At 28.1% G+C, this 15,641-nt stretch overlaps 2 protein-coding genes across 2 annotated transcripts; one reads left to right on the top strand and one right to left on the bottom strand.

The window, feature by feature from the left end:
• Positions 1-1,519: 1,519 nt before the first annotated feature.
• On the bottom strand, positions 1,520-4,291 carry LOC134831412 (innexin inx2). Its single transcript, XM_063845142.1, has 5 exons — positions 4,210-4,291; positions 3,970-4,141; positions 3,593-3,627; positions 3,033-3,530; positions 1,520-2,525 (listed from the first exon to the last, which is right to left on the bottom strand). Exons 2-5 carry the CDS (start codon positions 4,124-4,126, stop codon positions 2,136-2,138), a joined length of 1,080 nt encoding a protein of 359 aa, XP_063701212.1. The 5' UTR covers positions 4,127-4,141; positions 4,210-4,291; the 3' UTR covers positions 1,520-2,135.
• Positions 4,292-6,553: 2,262 nt separating this feature from the next.
• On the top strand, positions 6,554-8,931 carry LOC134827853 (innexin inx1). Its single transcript, XM_063840705.1, has 10 exons — positions 6,554-6,813; positions 7,126-7,319; positions 7,387-7,414; positions 7,481-7,535; positions 7,600-7,707; positions 7,943-8,098; positions 8,158-8,345; positions 8,400-8,564; positions 8,624-8,679; positions 8,744-8,931. Exons 2-10 carry the CDS (start codon positions 7,154-7,156, stop codon positions 8,908-8,910), a joined length of 1,089 nt encoding a protein of 362 aa, XP_063696775.1. The 5' UTR covers positions 6,554-6,813; positions 7,126-7,153; the 3' UTR covers positions 8,911-8,931.
• Positions 8,932-15,641: the final 6,710 nt, after the last annotated feature.

Below are 15,641 nucleotides of genomic sequence, written 5' to 3'. Positions count from 1 at the left end.
CAAAAAAAAAAATATGTGACGAAAAAAAACTTTTTGTTAAGCTTTTCTTTTTATAAAAAATAAGCTCGCAGATGTTTTCTAATTTTTTTATGAATTGACTTGCTTTTAATAAAAACTAATATAATGTGTTTTCGATTTAAAATTTATAACGCATTTTATTAAAGAACAAGAATATCAAATTTCATACATATGATTTTTATTAATTTCATAATGGAAAAAATAGTCTTAAAAGATATTATGCACAATTTATCTTTAAAAAAAGCTACAGTTAGCTCTTCAATTTTTAGTAACAGAGAGTTTTTAAATGTCCTTCAAATAAAGTGCATTCTATTTAAAAATTAATTTTTTGATGTCACACGGTAAAAAAAATATCCCATAACCGATATTCATGAAAGTTTTTTGATACGAATGCCAATCCTTTAATAAATAAATAAATTTTTAGCAAAGATTTAGAGAAAGTTTTGAAGTAAGAAAAAATCGCGAAAAACGCAAAATTTTCTAAATGAAAATTACAAATCTTGCAAAAACCGGACTCGGTCGTCGTAACTTTATTTTGGCTGAAATGGAGTGGATTCACTTAAAAACAAGAATATATTTAGATCAGATCAGAATATATTTAACTTTAATTGTAATATTTTATGTGATTTATGAGTTTACGTAATTTATAACATTTATTTTTTGCATTTCAGATTCAATGTGTTCTGACTCTGCTAACAATGATGAACGCATAAGTAAAAAGCAACGTCGTAATAGAACTACATTCACCAGTGGTATTTTTGTTTTTTATTTTATGTAAATCAATTTTTCTAAAAATAATAATTTAATAGGACAACTTAGCGCATTAGAAAAGGTTTTTGAAAAAACTCATTATCCAGATGCTTTTGTGAGAGAAGAATTAGCATCCAAAGTTTGCTTAAGTGAAGCTAGAGTCCAGGTATTCAAATTTAAAAAATGAAATACTTAAGTTTTGTTTTTTTTTAAACTAATAAGTTGTATTTATTTGCATAGGTATGGTTTCAAAATAGAAGAGCTAAATTTCGCCGAAATGAAAGGACAAGTATCTCCAACAAAAACGTTTCCTCTAACTTTACACCTATATTTCCGTCCGTTAAAAACTGTGGAACCAATATTTTTAATAGGACAGCGCAATTGGATTACCCTACAACATATTCAAACATGCACTTTCCAGGCTTTTCGATGATAGGCTCGCAAATGCGAAATCCAACATTTACATATGGCAGTAATTTTGAATCATATCAAGGAGATTCTACAGCTCCCTGTACATATTTATCCACTACCTACTGTGCCACGAACTTACACAATTATCAAGGAAGTTTTTCATCATACAGAAGTAATAAATCATTGGATCATTAGTCTTTGGTCACTTTAATGTTGCTGTTTTGTTATTTAAATCATATATAATACGATTTCTTATCATAAGACTGACCATTAGGAAATTGCTTAAATAAAAAAAATGCATGGATTTAATAAAATAATTAATAATTTTATTGAACTTTGAAAATATAATCGCACTTTGTTCGTTTATAATTTTTATTGTTACGTCAAATTGTATATTTTAAAAGATTGTATCATGTTTCTGGAAGGTTTGCACATAAACATCAAAGTCTTCTCCAGTTTATATTCACATAGTAAATATAAAAAATCTATTTGTCTTAATTTTGTGCTAAGAGGATAAAAGCATCTTTATTAAAAAAGCTCTTTCTTTTTTTAAATCTATTTTTTTTTTTGTAAAAGTCCTTAAAATTATTTATAAAAAAATATCAAGAGCTATCAGTTACGTAGTCATTATCCCAATAAAGTTTGTCTTTTTGTTATTGTCTTTTTTAATTTATTGGCGTTGTACATTGGAATGTTGAATGTGCGATCATTACAGTGTTATAAAACGGCTACCAAGAAAAAATATTTGAATGGCTTATCCTAGACAGATTGAAATTTAACTTAATTGTAAGATTTTTTTGTATAATGGCTTACTTAAAGTAATTACGTGCTGCATATCGACGTAAAATCACCTAATACGAAAATACTTTAATCAGACAATAAATGCGAATAGGCTGACAACGTATATCAGATATTCAAATATTTAGCAAAAATAAAAATGAACGCAATGTTCTTTCCTAGACTACTTCTTTTCCATCCAATTTTGCCGAAAGATCACCGATAATCTCTTTATAAATTAAGGGGTCGATGTTTTTCCCCAACTGGTACAAAACAAACCAGTCGCCAATTTGGCACTTTTCAGCAATGTTTTCGACATCATTATGGCTTGACAAACGAGATCGAGCGCGTAACAAGTACAATCTAACGTTGGGCCAGATGACTACAGCGGCACGATAAGCCAATGAAATTCCACTTACAATGGATAAGCTGATGAACCAGAACCACAAAAATACGTAAATTTTCTCATTAACAATATTCAAAGGTAAGACACAAAGACCATCGAACTTTTGAACACTACCAGATGGACCATATTTGTGGAATGTGCACTTTGTAACTTTCGGGAACACCTATGAAAAGAAAAATGAAATTCAGATTTTAAAATATTAGAATAGAAATATCTATAGAATAGTAAGAACATGTACTATTGGCTATAGAATTTAGTAAATTTGAGTCATTTTTTTTATCAGTACGAAATATAAGCATTTTTTGCCAAAAATTTTAGCTGCTTCAAACATATTTTTTTACATCTTTAATATTTTTTATATTTCTGCGCTGAAATCATAGAATTCTATAGATATTCAAAAAAAAAATTTTGATACCATTTTGTAGTTTGGAATGTTAACTTTAATTTACTGTTAGACAATTTTGCTTCACCTGTTGTTTTTATGCTCGATATAAGCAGTTTTCAAAAAAAAAGTCATTTGTTTGAATGTGCCCCATGCATGGGGCAGTTTCAGACAGTCACTTAAAATGGCTCTATAGGACACATAGAACCCGAAAATCATTTTTTTTTATATTTTTGAAAAGTTCAGTCTGAATATATTGAATTTAAAAAAATGTAATTAAAAACATACTCTAGCCATAGGATCAGCACGCTCTTCAGGTTCCATTTCTGTAAATTTGACGACGTCACTGCCATAAGTTGAGAATTCACCATCCAGGAAGAAGTCCATGAAGTAAATTTGTCCTACAACATTGATGAAATTTAATGCTTCACAAATGAAAAACCGGAAAGCATAGAAATTATGTCGATTAAGATTGTCCACAAAGTAGTCCACCAAAATCTTCTTGCGCTCATCTTTGCATTCTTCATTGACAACGGGACAATTCAAGTCCAACACGAGCATTTTAATTCTTCCTCCTTCCCATGTTTTCCACAAATATCGTGGAATATAAAACAACATTGCTTGAAAGAACAAGACGAAGCAAACCCACTGATAGTATTTGTGATATTTAACTTCGTCTTCACCATCAACATGATTTGATACACCTGGCTGAACAATATCTTTTCCAGCTACTCCTGTTAGTCTATTGGGGATCGTGAATGTGGAATAGATCCAACAGTAGGTATCCTAATTTATTTAAAGAATTTGTTAATGTATGCTTATTAAGTAGAAAAATATGTATGACTTACCATCACATTCAAAGGAATTTCATCAACGATGCAATCTGAATGAAAAAAAAACGAAATAGTTATTGTTTTTATTTTTTGTTTTCAGATAATTGTATGAGGTACGAACAAAATAATCATAATATCTATGATAGAGATAGAGTTATACTTTATCTTTGTTTATTACAACAATTAGTAAGTATATGTGATATGAATGATGAGATAAATGTATTTTGCATGAGGACACATTTTTGTGTGGAAAAGCATCATGGCGACCATATAACGTATTGTTAAAACAAAACTTTATGGTAATTTAAAAATTTATGTGTGTATAAAAAAATAGCAAATAAAAAATTCACGTGCTAAATTAGATTGGTCAAAATGCATAAATTGATTCATACCTATCGGGTCACCGATATATTGTCTAGATGTCACTAAGAGCGAGAACGCTATGAGTATGATCACTGTAGCTTTGTAATGTAGTCGAAATATATTGTTGTCTATGCATACTTGATCGAGCTTTAATAGGCCCTTCACGGACCCGAATACATCAAACATGATTGCTTAAATCGCCTATAAGTAGAACAATAAACAATTTTTAGAATCTTTAAACAATTATAATTTAATTGAAAACACTTTACAGTAACAAAACAATGCGATGTTTTTAAGCCACCGAAGTCTGCTCAGGAACGAATCAATTGAAACTAAAAGGCACACAAAATGGTGAAACGAATGAACGTTTCAATTTGAAACTAGTACAAAGGCATTTCAATGTATTCGTTTGATATGCATGTATGTGTATTCCACGAATTGCCTCATACTGGAACGGGAAAAAACTATTGACACATTTTTTGAAAGTAAAGAAATTTATTTTTTTTTAAAGCTAAATAAATGTTTGAAATAGTTAGATATCTATTTGTTGTAACTTAAAAATATCATTAAATAATGCCTTTTACTAGATGGATAATACTCACCAAAGCAAAAATGAATAATTCTGGTCAATATATTGCATAAGCAATCTATATCATTCATATCCTTAATTCACAAACAAACTAACACAGCTGCAGAGTCAATGATTCTGTCGCTTCATTCATTTGCTTCATTCATTCATAACTGGAATTCGGTAATGAATCATATAATTTTTGGACAATACATACACAAACATATGAACGACTTCATTGAACTAATAAATTCGACTTCTTGTCTTACTTGCTCGTTTTTTTTTTTTTTGAAAATAGAATACATTTAAAATGAAAAGATAGCCATTATCTGATAAATTTCTTCAATATTAATATTACTTCTATACTACTCGAAAATTTGTTCTAGATCGATTCTAGATCATGCTACAAATAAATTTATGCTAAAACAGTTAAAATGGATACACATCATCTGCATAAAATCTGATGTGATCTAGTAAAGTAATTAATTCTTAAATTAAAATTTTCAAATAATGGAAATGAGTTAGACAAAAATGAAGATATTTATTAAGAATTTGACAAATGCCACATCTACATTTTCCGTCTTTTATTGTTTATATGCAATTCTACTAATACAACCTTAGTCATTTGGTTTTGTATTATCACGCTCATTCTTGTTTAAGAACATGGAAGAAAGGGAATAAGAGGACGAAATTCGAGTACGTGATGTGTGTCAGATAAATTGCAGCATAGTTGAAAACTGACAAAAAAATAGAGAATAACTTTGACAAAAAAAAAAATGACACACATGCGGTAACATAAGTATGTTAATATAAACTTACTTTAAACTAATAAACTATACTGATAATAAACCGAATGCTTTGTAGAGAATAATAATTTTAAATGATACGTGTTGTTCTGAATCTTATATTTCTGTGTGTATGATTTTTAATACAAAAAGTATGATTACTAATCATTTTTTATAATCTTAAAAAATATGAGTTTAAGTTTATTTATTTTATAATTGATTAGCAACCGTTCCGTACGTAAGAGTATAAAGATTTTTTAAGCAAACAGATTTTATTGTCACGTGCAGTATATTTTGTTTTATTTTTCTACAGCACCTCCCAATTAGACTTTGCGAATGGAATATGCTGTTTAATGCAGTGATGCATGTTCTATACAACATGCAAGTGTCTTTTTGATTTGACACACGAATAGACAGTTTAATTAGAGAGTCAAGGTCTACAATTACTGATTTTTTTGTCGTTGATACGATGTTGATGCGAATTATGTAACTTGTCGGTATCAGGGTATCAGTTTGAAATCACATCAATTTTTTTCGTTTTTTTTTGAAACTCATGAATCATGATGAAGAATTCACTAAAAGGTATTTTATTGAAAACAAAAAAGATATGTTGAACGTGACCAAAAAATCGTATGCACTCTACATATACATTTACAGATTATTGAACATATCAACTACCAAAACTTTCTTTAGTGTCGACGGAGAACCAGTTTCCAAGGTTGCTGAACTCTGAGATTGCTTTTCAGTAAGTAAGCAAATGAATAACTTTGTATTTTACAAAATTGTAAACTTAAAGTATTTTTAAGTAAAAAAGGATTTTTTTAGTATCAATTCGAGAAATTAAAAAATACTTTGTAAACATAAATGTATCTATGTGTTTAGTTTTTCTCTCATTATGTAAATAAAATTCTATTTAATTTTCAAGGACAAAGCGGACATTCTGTGTATACAACATAAAATTCTACCAATCCCTTATCCTGTATGTGTTGGTAATGCAATGATTTAATTGCTTCTAATGTTTGGTTGGGAAAAAAAATAGAAAAGTCTAAGCGAGAAAACTAAGATTAAGTAGGCTAACTTAAGAAAAATCATTTAAAAATTTTGAAGTAAGTCAGAAGCGTCTCTCGTATTGATGAACATATACATTAATGAACGTTTTTGTACACAACAATACAGTTCCCAACACATATAAATCCAATATACATATACGTCTGAAACCTGCATACGTATTTTAAACTGAGGGGACATGTTGTTGGTATCTATCATTTATATTAGTTTCATTCAAGAACGAATCAGCACAATAACGAAACTTTTATTTTGTAATTTAAGTTTACTTATTTTTTAATATTTTCGTGTAATTTGTGATTTGATTTTGAACAAATTGTATTTTCATTTAAAAGGGTTATCCCAAAATATATTGATGTGTTTTCTACATCAAAAATGCTTGCTTAACATAAAATAATTGGACAAATAATTTTCATACTATATAATTTCATGTCAACAGTACAAATATTTTAAAGGTAATTCGAGTTCAATATTATTTGTCTAATGTGCGAAATGTTAGTGATGAAACTTGAGCTAATAATCACTCGTTTATTATAATTGAAAATTTATTTGCTTTATTAACTTCTACTGAGTACTAAGAAACCTTAATTAACATTTTAATTAGTGTAAAATCATTTTGTTTAGCTCAATTTGCGTACTCAAATTTATGGATAATTGAGGGAATTCTTTTATTGCATAAATTCTGAAAATATATTTTTAATTCAACTAAACCTTGTAAACGGAAATACTTATTCTTGTTCACGATCACAATGGTCATATATTTTTAGGCACACGCAGTGAAATAACTAACTTGCAATGTATAAGTTGCTAGGAGGCCTAAAGGAATACTTTAAATATCAAGAAATACAAACGGACAATGCAGTTTTCAGACTTCACAATATTTTCACCACTGTATTGCTCCTAGCTTGTAGTTTGGTGATTACAGCAACGCAGTTTGTAGGATCACCGATATCTTGTATAGGTAAGAAAATATAAAACTACACATTATATCGAATGTCTTTAAAGCATCTTTCCATTTTAAATTTTAGTTTCAGGTATTCCTAATCATGTTTTAAAGTAAGTTAATTTTTCTTAATATAAAGTTAATGATTTTTAATACCAAAATTAAATTTATATCTGTAGCACTTTCTGTTGGATTTCATCAACATTCACAATGCCTGATGCATTTCGTCGACAAGTGAGTTTCATAGTATTTTTTTTTTGTATTGTGATAATGTGAATTTACTTTTTCATTAAAATAGATTGGTTCTGAAGTAGCTCATCCTGGTGTTGCGAACGACTTCAATGAAGAAAGTGCTAAAAAATACTACACGTATTACCAATGGGTGTGCTTCGTGTTGTTCTTTCAAGTAAGTCAAGTCATTTTTTTCTTACTTTAATTGTAAAACGAATGACCTGAAACCAAACCAATATTTTTTGATTTTTTTTTTTGCTGTTCGTCGACTAATTTACTCCAATTTAGTAGCAAGTGAATATCTTAATTGAATAATTGAAAGTGTGTATAGAGCATATATTTCTTGCGAATGCTCAAACAAATATATCTTTTGCAATTCAACTAACACATTTTCTTATTTGTACTTGAAGGCAATTGCTTGTTATACACCAAAATTTCTTTGGGATGCTTTTGAAGGTGGTTTAATGCGGACAATCGTAATGGGACTCAAGTTAGGTATTTGTTCAGAAGAAGAAAAATGTGCAAAAAAACAAGTTCTCATAGGTTATTTGTTGAAACATTTAAAGGTAAATAAATTTAGCCCGAGCTTTATATAATTTTTGCAATTAACTATTATATTTCATAGCGTCACAAATTGTATATGGTGCGTTATTTTGTCTGTGAGGCACTCTGTTTAATCAACATAGTTGTACAAATGTTTTTAATGAACAAGTTCTTCGATGGTGAATTTTTAACCTATGGATGGCGCGTTATGAGCAATTCTGATCTTCCACAGGAACAACGTTTGGATCCCATGGTATATGTTTTTCCCAGGTAAAATCATGAGTAACTAGAATATAGCATATATTATATTTTGCAATTTTTTAGGGTAACAAAATGCATTTTTCACAAATATGGTGCTTCAGGCTCACTTCAGAAACATGATGCTTTATGTATTTTACCCTTAAACATTGTGAATGAAAAAACTTACATTTTCATTTGGTTCTGGTATATTATTCTCTCAACGCTGTTAGTTGGATTAGTAATTTACAGGTAATTGTTGCTATTACTACACTTTCTATTTAAGGGTTCTAAAGAATCTTTTTTTTAAGGATTGTAATTATATGTGTGCCGTCCGTTCGACCCCATTTACTAAATGCTAGAAACAGTAAGTCATGCTTTTATTGTATTAAAAAATTAATTATAAGTTTCTTTTTTTAAATTATTATAAGGAATGGTTCCACGTGAGGTAGCAGCAGCAGTTACACGAAAAACGGACATTGGCGATTGGTGGATTTTGTACATGTTAGGAAGGAATTTGGACCCCGTTATTTACAGAGATGTTTTAATTGAACTAGCAAAAAGAATTGAAGCTCCATCAAAGCCTGGAAAACGCTAATTTTAACAAGTGTTTTTTTTTACTAAGGATTCATTCTAAATAGTAGAAGTAGAAATGAAGAGCCATGAATAGAACTCTTTAGTCATGTCTGATTTTCGCTATAGCTTTCCATTCCAACCTACTTACCTGGATAACTTATTCTAAAATTGTTATGTATTGTGTTTTAAGATCTTCTTGCATTTGTATGTCTAAAGTTGAAACAGATGCCTATAAAATTGGTAAAAACATATCATTGAAGAAGAAACTTAAACAAGCTTAATGTTACATGAACGGCTTAAGTTATATGTACAGTGTGCCAATCAATTTTATTTCAAACTTTGTGCTCGAATATTTTTAAACTAAATCAAAAATGTTTATAATTTTAAGGTAAAAACAAGATATTATATGCCAATACATATTATAAAAAAATCTCATTACATTTAAAAATTAAGGAATAGATATTGATTAAGATAATCTATTTGAAACTGTTTTTCAAGGAATCTTTATAAAACTATTTTGGACATTTTTTACGATATTAAAAGACATATTTTTGAAAATAAAAAAATTGTTTGAAATCCTTTAAAAAAATAAGGTTACGTCAAAGAAGGTCAAAGACAATAGGTTTTTTGATGGCTAATGAGATTTGGCTTTGCGCGATCCATTTTAGACACATTTTCGTAAACATATTCGGATCTTCTTAAGTGATCTCCTTTCTAAGCCTTTATGAAAGCCATCAATATGGAAAAATATTTAATTTTTATCGATAAGTTTTCAGAACATAATACATATATGATATATGGATGTCTTCCCCGCGGATCCCTTCTTAGGTTCATTGTGTATAAATTAATGTTCAAAGAGCATAGTTTGCGTCATCCAGTGACATATTGAATTGAAAATGAAAATTGATATACCTTCTGTGAGTAGCCTCTGGCGTACCTCAAGGGAGCAATCTTGTTTAACATAATTATTTTTTTTTTATTTCAGCACTTTTTAAACTTTTTAACTTTTAACTTTTTAAAATGACTTATGAAAGAAGCTTGAGATATCTACCCTATGGGGTAGTAAAACTGGTCAAATTAATCCCTTAAGGGATCAGGTTGATCCCCTTTCGAATAGGTCATCTACAGACCTTAAAAAAATCCCCTTAAGGGATCAATTTGACTCCTAAGAAGTCAACCTGACCCGATTTTCGCCCATAGGGTATGTTCGCATTTAACCCGATGAGAAATATATTGAATGAGTGATTTTTGTATGTTCAAATTTACCAAGAGCATTTAATGTCGTTAAAAATTCTACCAGAAAAATATAGAAGATAAGTCATATTAAAAAACATTCTCAAAACATTCTATTTGATTTAGTGATAAATTCCTTGCTTTACAACTTTTGAAAAAAACAAAAATAATTGTTCTAAAAGAATAATCCTTGAAGAATGACATCAAATGAAAATTAAAAAAATTATATGTTTTACAAAATATTTATCCCAAATGATCCCGAATGTATTGTGTGAATTGTTTTTCTCTTGGATTTTTGAAAAGCTATGAGTACTCTAAATATTTCAATGATCGATTTTATTGTGTAAACATTAAACTCCAAGTGGAGCAAAAATAGGCAAACATACAGTGTAGTTGTATTCTGCTACATCGATGCATATTTTCTTTTCGAATTCCTACCAAAACCTCAGCGTACTTGATTGGAAACTAGCCAACCTAGTACTAAAAGAGCCTTGGTGACGCACTGCAATAATTTGTACTTAATGAAAAAAGACGAAACAAGTTGTTTATTGTTTCTTTCATAGTATATTTCAAAATTCACTGTTAACATTAAGGCTTTTAAGTTATAGACACACATGCAACATATTTTCGGTTTGTAACAAAAACTTGGAAAGTGACTCTATAATGCATGTGTGTAGCCTTTGGAAGTATATGTGTTTCTAACTCTGACACACGTGTATAATTTTACAAAAGTAAAAAAAATAACACAATCGAATTTACTCTGATATATGAAAAAAATATACACATTAGCTAACAAAAATTACCTTTCATGATAAAGGAATAAGCCTAACTAATAATTAAAAATTATCTACATATTGGAACATATTTTAAGTTAGCATTCAATAATCCATGATTGTAACTCATTACAAAATTTACCATATTTTTTTTTTATTTATATTAAAGAATGAAAAAATGAAGCACAATTGCAATAACGTAAAATTATAAATATCATATTTAATCCTTATATAATATAAAATATGGTGACGTTTCAATTAGGAAATATACATATGTTTCTTATATGTCATAATACCTACCTAATGTAGGTTAATAGTGATGTTTAAACTAAAGCTTTCGTTGGTGGAAACTCTGAGAGAATTGAAAAATTGGTATAAACGAGAGAAACCTAGAGAGAGAGAGAAAGAGAGAATTTTCCATTTTCTCATGTAAATATGTATGTTCTATGTGAGTTTTGTTATATACGGCAAGGTAGCTGTACTTCTTTAGTGACACCGTATAACATTTTCCAAGAGCCACTATTAATCTTCTAAAGCTTATTTTTACTCTTTTTTCTCTGTCGTTATTGCAAAAAGTCTAAAGCAAGAGATTGTGCTTTTCATGATTAAAATTCTAACATTGTTCTCTTTTTCTGAATTTGATAAAAAAAGAAATGTACCATATATCAAATATATTAACAACATGTGAAAAAAATCTGTTTTATATAAAATTTTAGTATATTTATTCAGAAATTTAACCTAAATATTATTGTTACACTCTGAGTTATAAAAAAATTTATGTAATACGATCGTATATGCATGTTATGTAACAAAAATATTGAATAAATAATTTCACGCATTACATGTTAATCTTATTTAGCAGAAAGTTTGGTCCTGCCATAAAACAATGAGCTCTAAAATGTTCTAAATGAATGAATAGATTTCTACAGTGAATGAAGTAGCTTTTCATTTTATTCAATTTACATAAGCACCAAAAACGTGTGTGCGAGTAAGATGGCTTTCGCAAATTATAACAATGTGGAGCAAACATAAAGCATGATTTAGAGCATCATTATGTACAATCGCAAGCAGCGTGGAAAACTTCTGCATGCGTTATAGCTTCATAATTTTACATAATCTACGTTATATGTATGAAAATGTTTATTCATACTGATTTTGTGGATGCGTAGAGAAAAATGTTTACTATTATTTTTATGACAATTTCGTTAAAAAAAGGTCTTTTTTTTGTCTCATTTATATAATACGTTCTACGTATACATTCATTATTATAAAAACTGATAGAATATTTCTGTGTCTATGCAAAGACATGACATACAATTGTAGCATGCACATTTTTAATTCTATATAGGAAAAATAGACGCGCGCGTCTTTTTAACATATCGCATAGAGACTTGTGAATATTTTTTTAGTTAGTTCGATTTTTAGTTCGTTAGTTGTATACTTGACGTCGTGTTGTAAACATCTTTTATACATATAATATATACTTCTATATATATATATATATAATAAATAAATATATATAGCATACACATTATTATTCGTATAGTTTTTCCGCGATGATGTGATTTTATTTTTCATCATATCTATTTTTTGATTTACTTTTGTCATACTGTCAAAACTCATGTGCGCATACAAAACACACATATAACAAATAAAATCAACTTATAATAACATTGTTCAACTTCAAAACTCAAATATTGCAAGAGTAAAATATTATAGTGAAATGACAAATTTATTTGGATAAAAAATCAGTGTGCATGAAAAATAAAAAATACAGATTCTTTTTTAAATGGTGAATTCAAAAATCCAATGAAAAACTATGTTGGTGCGACAAAAAATAAATGTGAGTGTTGAAATATAACCACATTAACAGTTCTAAGATTGACCAAAAGTGATACAGGATTACGTAAAACATGAAAGACTCGATTGCATTCATTGTGTGCATTTTTCTTTTTATCTTACTGCTAAATTTTTTACGTATGGAGTGTACATGCCCTACTTTGAAATCGATATTTTCCATATATGAGAAAGGTTGTTTTCTCAGTATTCTGTTTTGTCTAATTGTCCTTAATAAAGGTTTTATACATTTTTATCACACACAAACAAGAAAAACTGTCAATAACTAATAATATTATTACGTGTTGATAAGAAGAGGTCTGAATTACGAAATAAAGTTACTTTTCACTCAGATTGAATTTTCTGCAAAACTATGTTAGTATTCTACACGCTTACACATTATCGATTTTTTGTTTGAACAAGTTTTTCAGTAGAATGATGCAAAACAATTACAATAAATCGCAAACACAATTTAACGGAAAAGTACTTTTTTGTTTTATTGGAAAATAAAAAAGGACAGTTAAGTTATTTATGAAACTATCGCAGAGTCAATATATCCTTATGCATTTTAAATTTCGTGTAATATATTAATAAAAGAACAGTTATGTCATATTTTAATGAATCAAAATTTTCAGCAAGAGAGTTCATATACACTAAGAATAAACAAGGTCAAAATATTTTTTTACATTTGATCTTTTTTTTTAGATTTTCAAATACCTTATAGTATTCCATTTGTTTAGTATTTGAACGGAGGTCCATTCTTGTTTTCTCAATATCGATTATTACCATTCTATTTTATTTAGTAGATTAGAAATCCAAAATAAACTTTCTCTATTCATTTTTCTATATTTAATATGGAATCGAGTCGGAAAATAATAAATCAAAATAGGAAACTTTGAAAGTCATTAAACGGTTTTCATTGTAAATTTTTATAAGAAATTTAAGATTCATTTCTATGCTTATTTATTGTTTACTTTTCTTTAGGGAAACACACAAAAAAAATGGTTACGCTTCACAAGAAGCGTATATTTTGGACAGTCAATCTTTAAAAAAACCAATATATAAGCATTTTTTTTTTTAATTTTCTGCTTCATGTATATAAATTAGCTATTTTTTACAAACAAAGAGAATACATAAGTACAAATGAAAGAAACATACAGTGAAAGTACACAAAAAATAAATGACTCATACATAAGCATTATAATCTTATTTAAATGAACATTCCCTCTTAGTTTTTTTTCTAATTAACTAATAAGACAAGGATCGTTTTGCAAGAAACATTAAATTTATATTTTATAGTCTTACTTATACATTTTCTATATTGAACATGGGGATAAAATTATACAACGATTTACTTGAATCATCAAGCACAATCAACATGTTATTATGGATCTTTTAAAAAGGACATTATTTGACATAAATCTAGTATTTATTAAAATCAAATAAATGTGAGAGTTTCTTTTACAAAAGCATTTTATTGCAAAAACAAACTCACAGAATCGATTTTCGATGATTTTCTTTTTTGTTGTTTTAAGTAATTGTCAAAATACCAACCGCCTCCTTTATTCATATGTGTTTGTATCAACATATATTTTTTTAAATTGTTTCCTACCTATGTATATTTTTTTGTGATCTTAAGTTTCTTAAAAATAATTCGAATATTTAATTTTTACAAGCAATACTAAAAATTATTAGAATACATAAAATAAATTTTAAAATTAAAAATCGTATTACTGAACTGAAAATACGCTATATAATATTGATCATTTTGCAGACTAACAATATTGATTTGTTTTATTGTATACATGTGTGAAATAGCATACCGAACTCGTAGAAAGATAAGTTTGTCGATAAACATATAGAGAGCATCAAAGCTTTGTGAGTACGCATGTATTTTCACAATCATGTTTTTGTTGCCTTCTTCGGAAATTCTTCAGTAAATAAATGTTTATTAAAATGATTTACAAATCAAGTTAAAATGCCGTCAATGATGCATTTTATCCTAAGAAACTAAGATGTTTAATTTGTTGTAAAATGGTAAAATATAAGATTTTTTGTAACCAAAAAAACAGCGGTCATTATGTTAATAAAAACCAAAACCATTAAAAGAAATGAGTTTAAATCATTGAATTAACAAATTTGTTAGACCTGAGTTTCTACATTTTTTCAAAGTTTTTTTTATTTTACCTTAGTCTTTATTTAAAGGTTAATAAGGGTAATAAAAAGAGATGCGCATTCATTTAGAATGAAAAGAGAAAAATTGCAGATGTTACTGTGTGATAAATGAGACGTATTTACCAAGAGAAGTTCTACAAAATGCCTAACGAGGGATCTTACATACACATTGCAGTTAAAAAACACACGAGTGATAACATATTTTGATATTTTTTTCCTGTTGGTTTTTAATTGTATTTTCTTGTGTTCACGTTTTTCGGTAATGACGTCTATTATTCAAAAGATTAACTGAATACAAATATGTATGAGGTTTCTAGGAAAAACTAATCAGGCATACAAAATCCGATTTATATTTTCATCCGAGAAACAATAGTCAAGTACATCTCAAGTAAGACATTTTCAGTGAAATAAATCGCAATCGGCAATTAGATTAGATCAAAATGATATGTTCCTTAAAAATAATAATTTTCTGTGTTATTTGTTCCTTGTTATGATATTTTAAACAACCAAATTGCTTTGAGCTGTGACACTCCATTGTTGTTGCTTCATTTACTATAAACACCAATATCAACTTAATTATTATTCAAAATCATATGCACTTCATACGATCAATTCTGCTTGTACAAGTTAATAAATTTTTAATAACTAATAGAATAAATAAAAAGAAATGAATTGCATGGACTAAAAATTATTCATTATTCAAAAAAGACTACTTACATGAAAATCAATGGTTTTC

The sequence above is a fragment of the Culicoides brevitarsis genome, chromosome 1, assembly GCF_036172545.1.
Source record: "Culicoides brevitarsis isolate CSIRO-B50_1 chromosome 1, AGI_CSIRO_Cbre_v1, whole genome shotgun sequence".
Lineage (NCBI taxonomy): Eukaryota > Metazoa > Arthropoda > Insecta > Diptera > Ceratopogonidae > Culicoides > Culicoides brevitarsis.
Note: the sequence above shows the minus strand (reverse complement) of the source record. Positions and strands in the feature narration are given on the sequence as shown.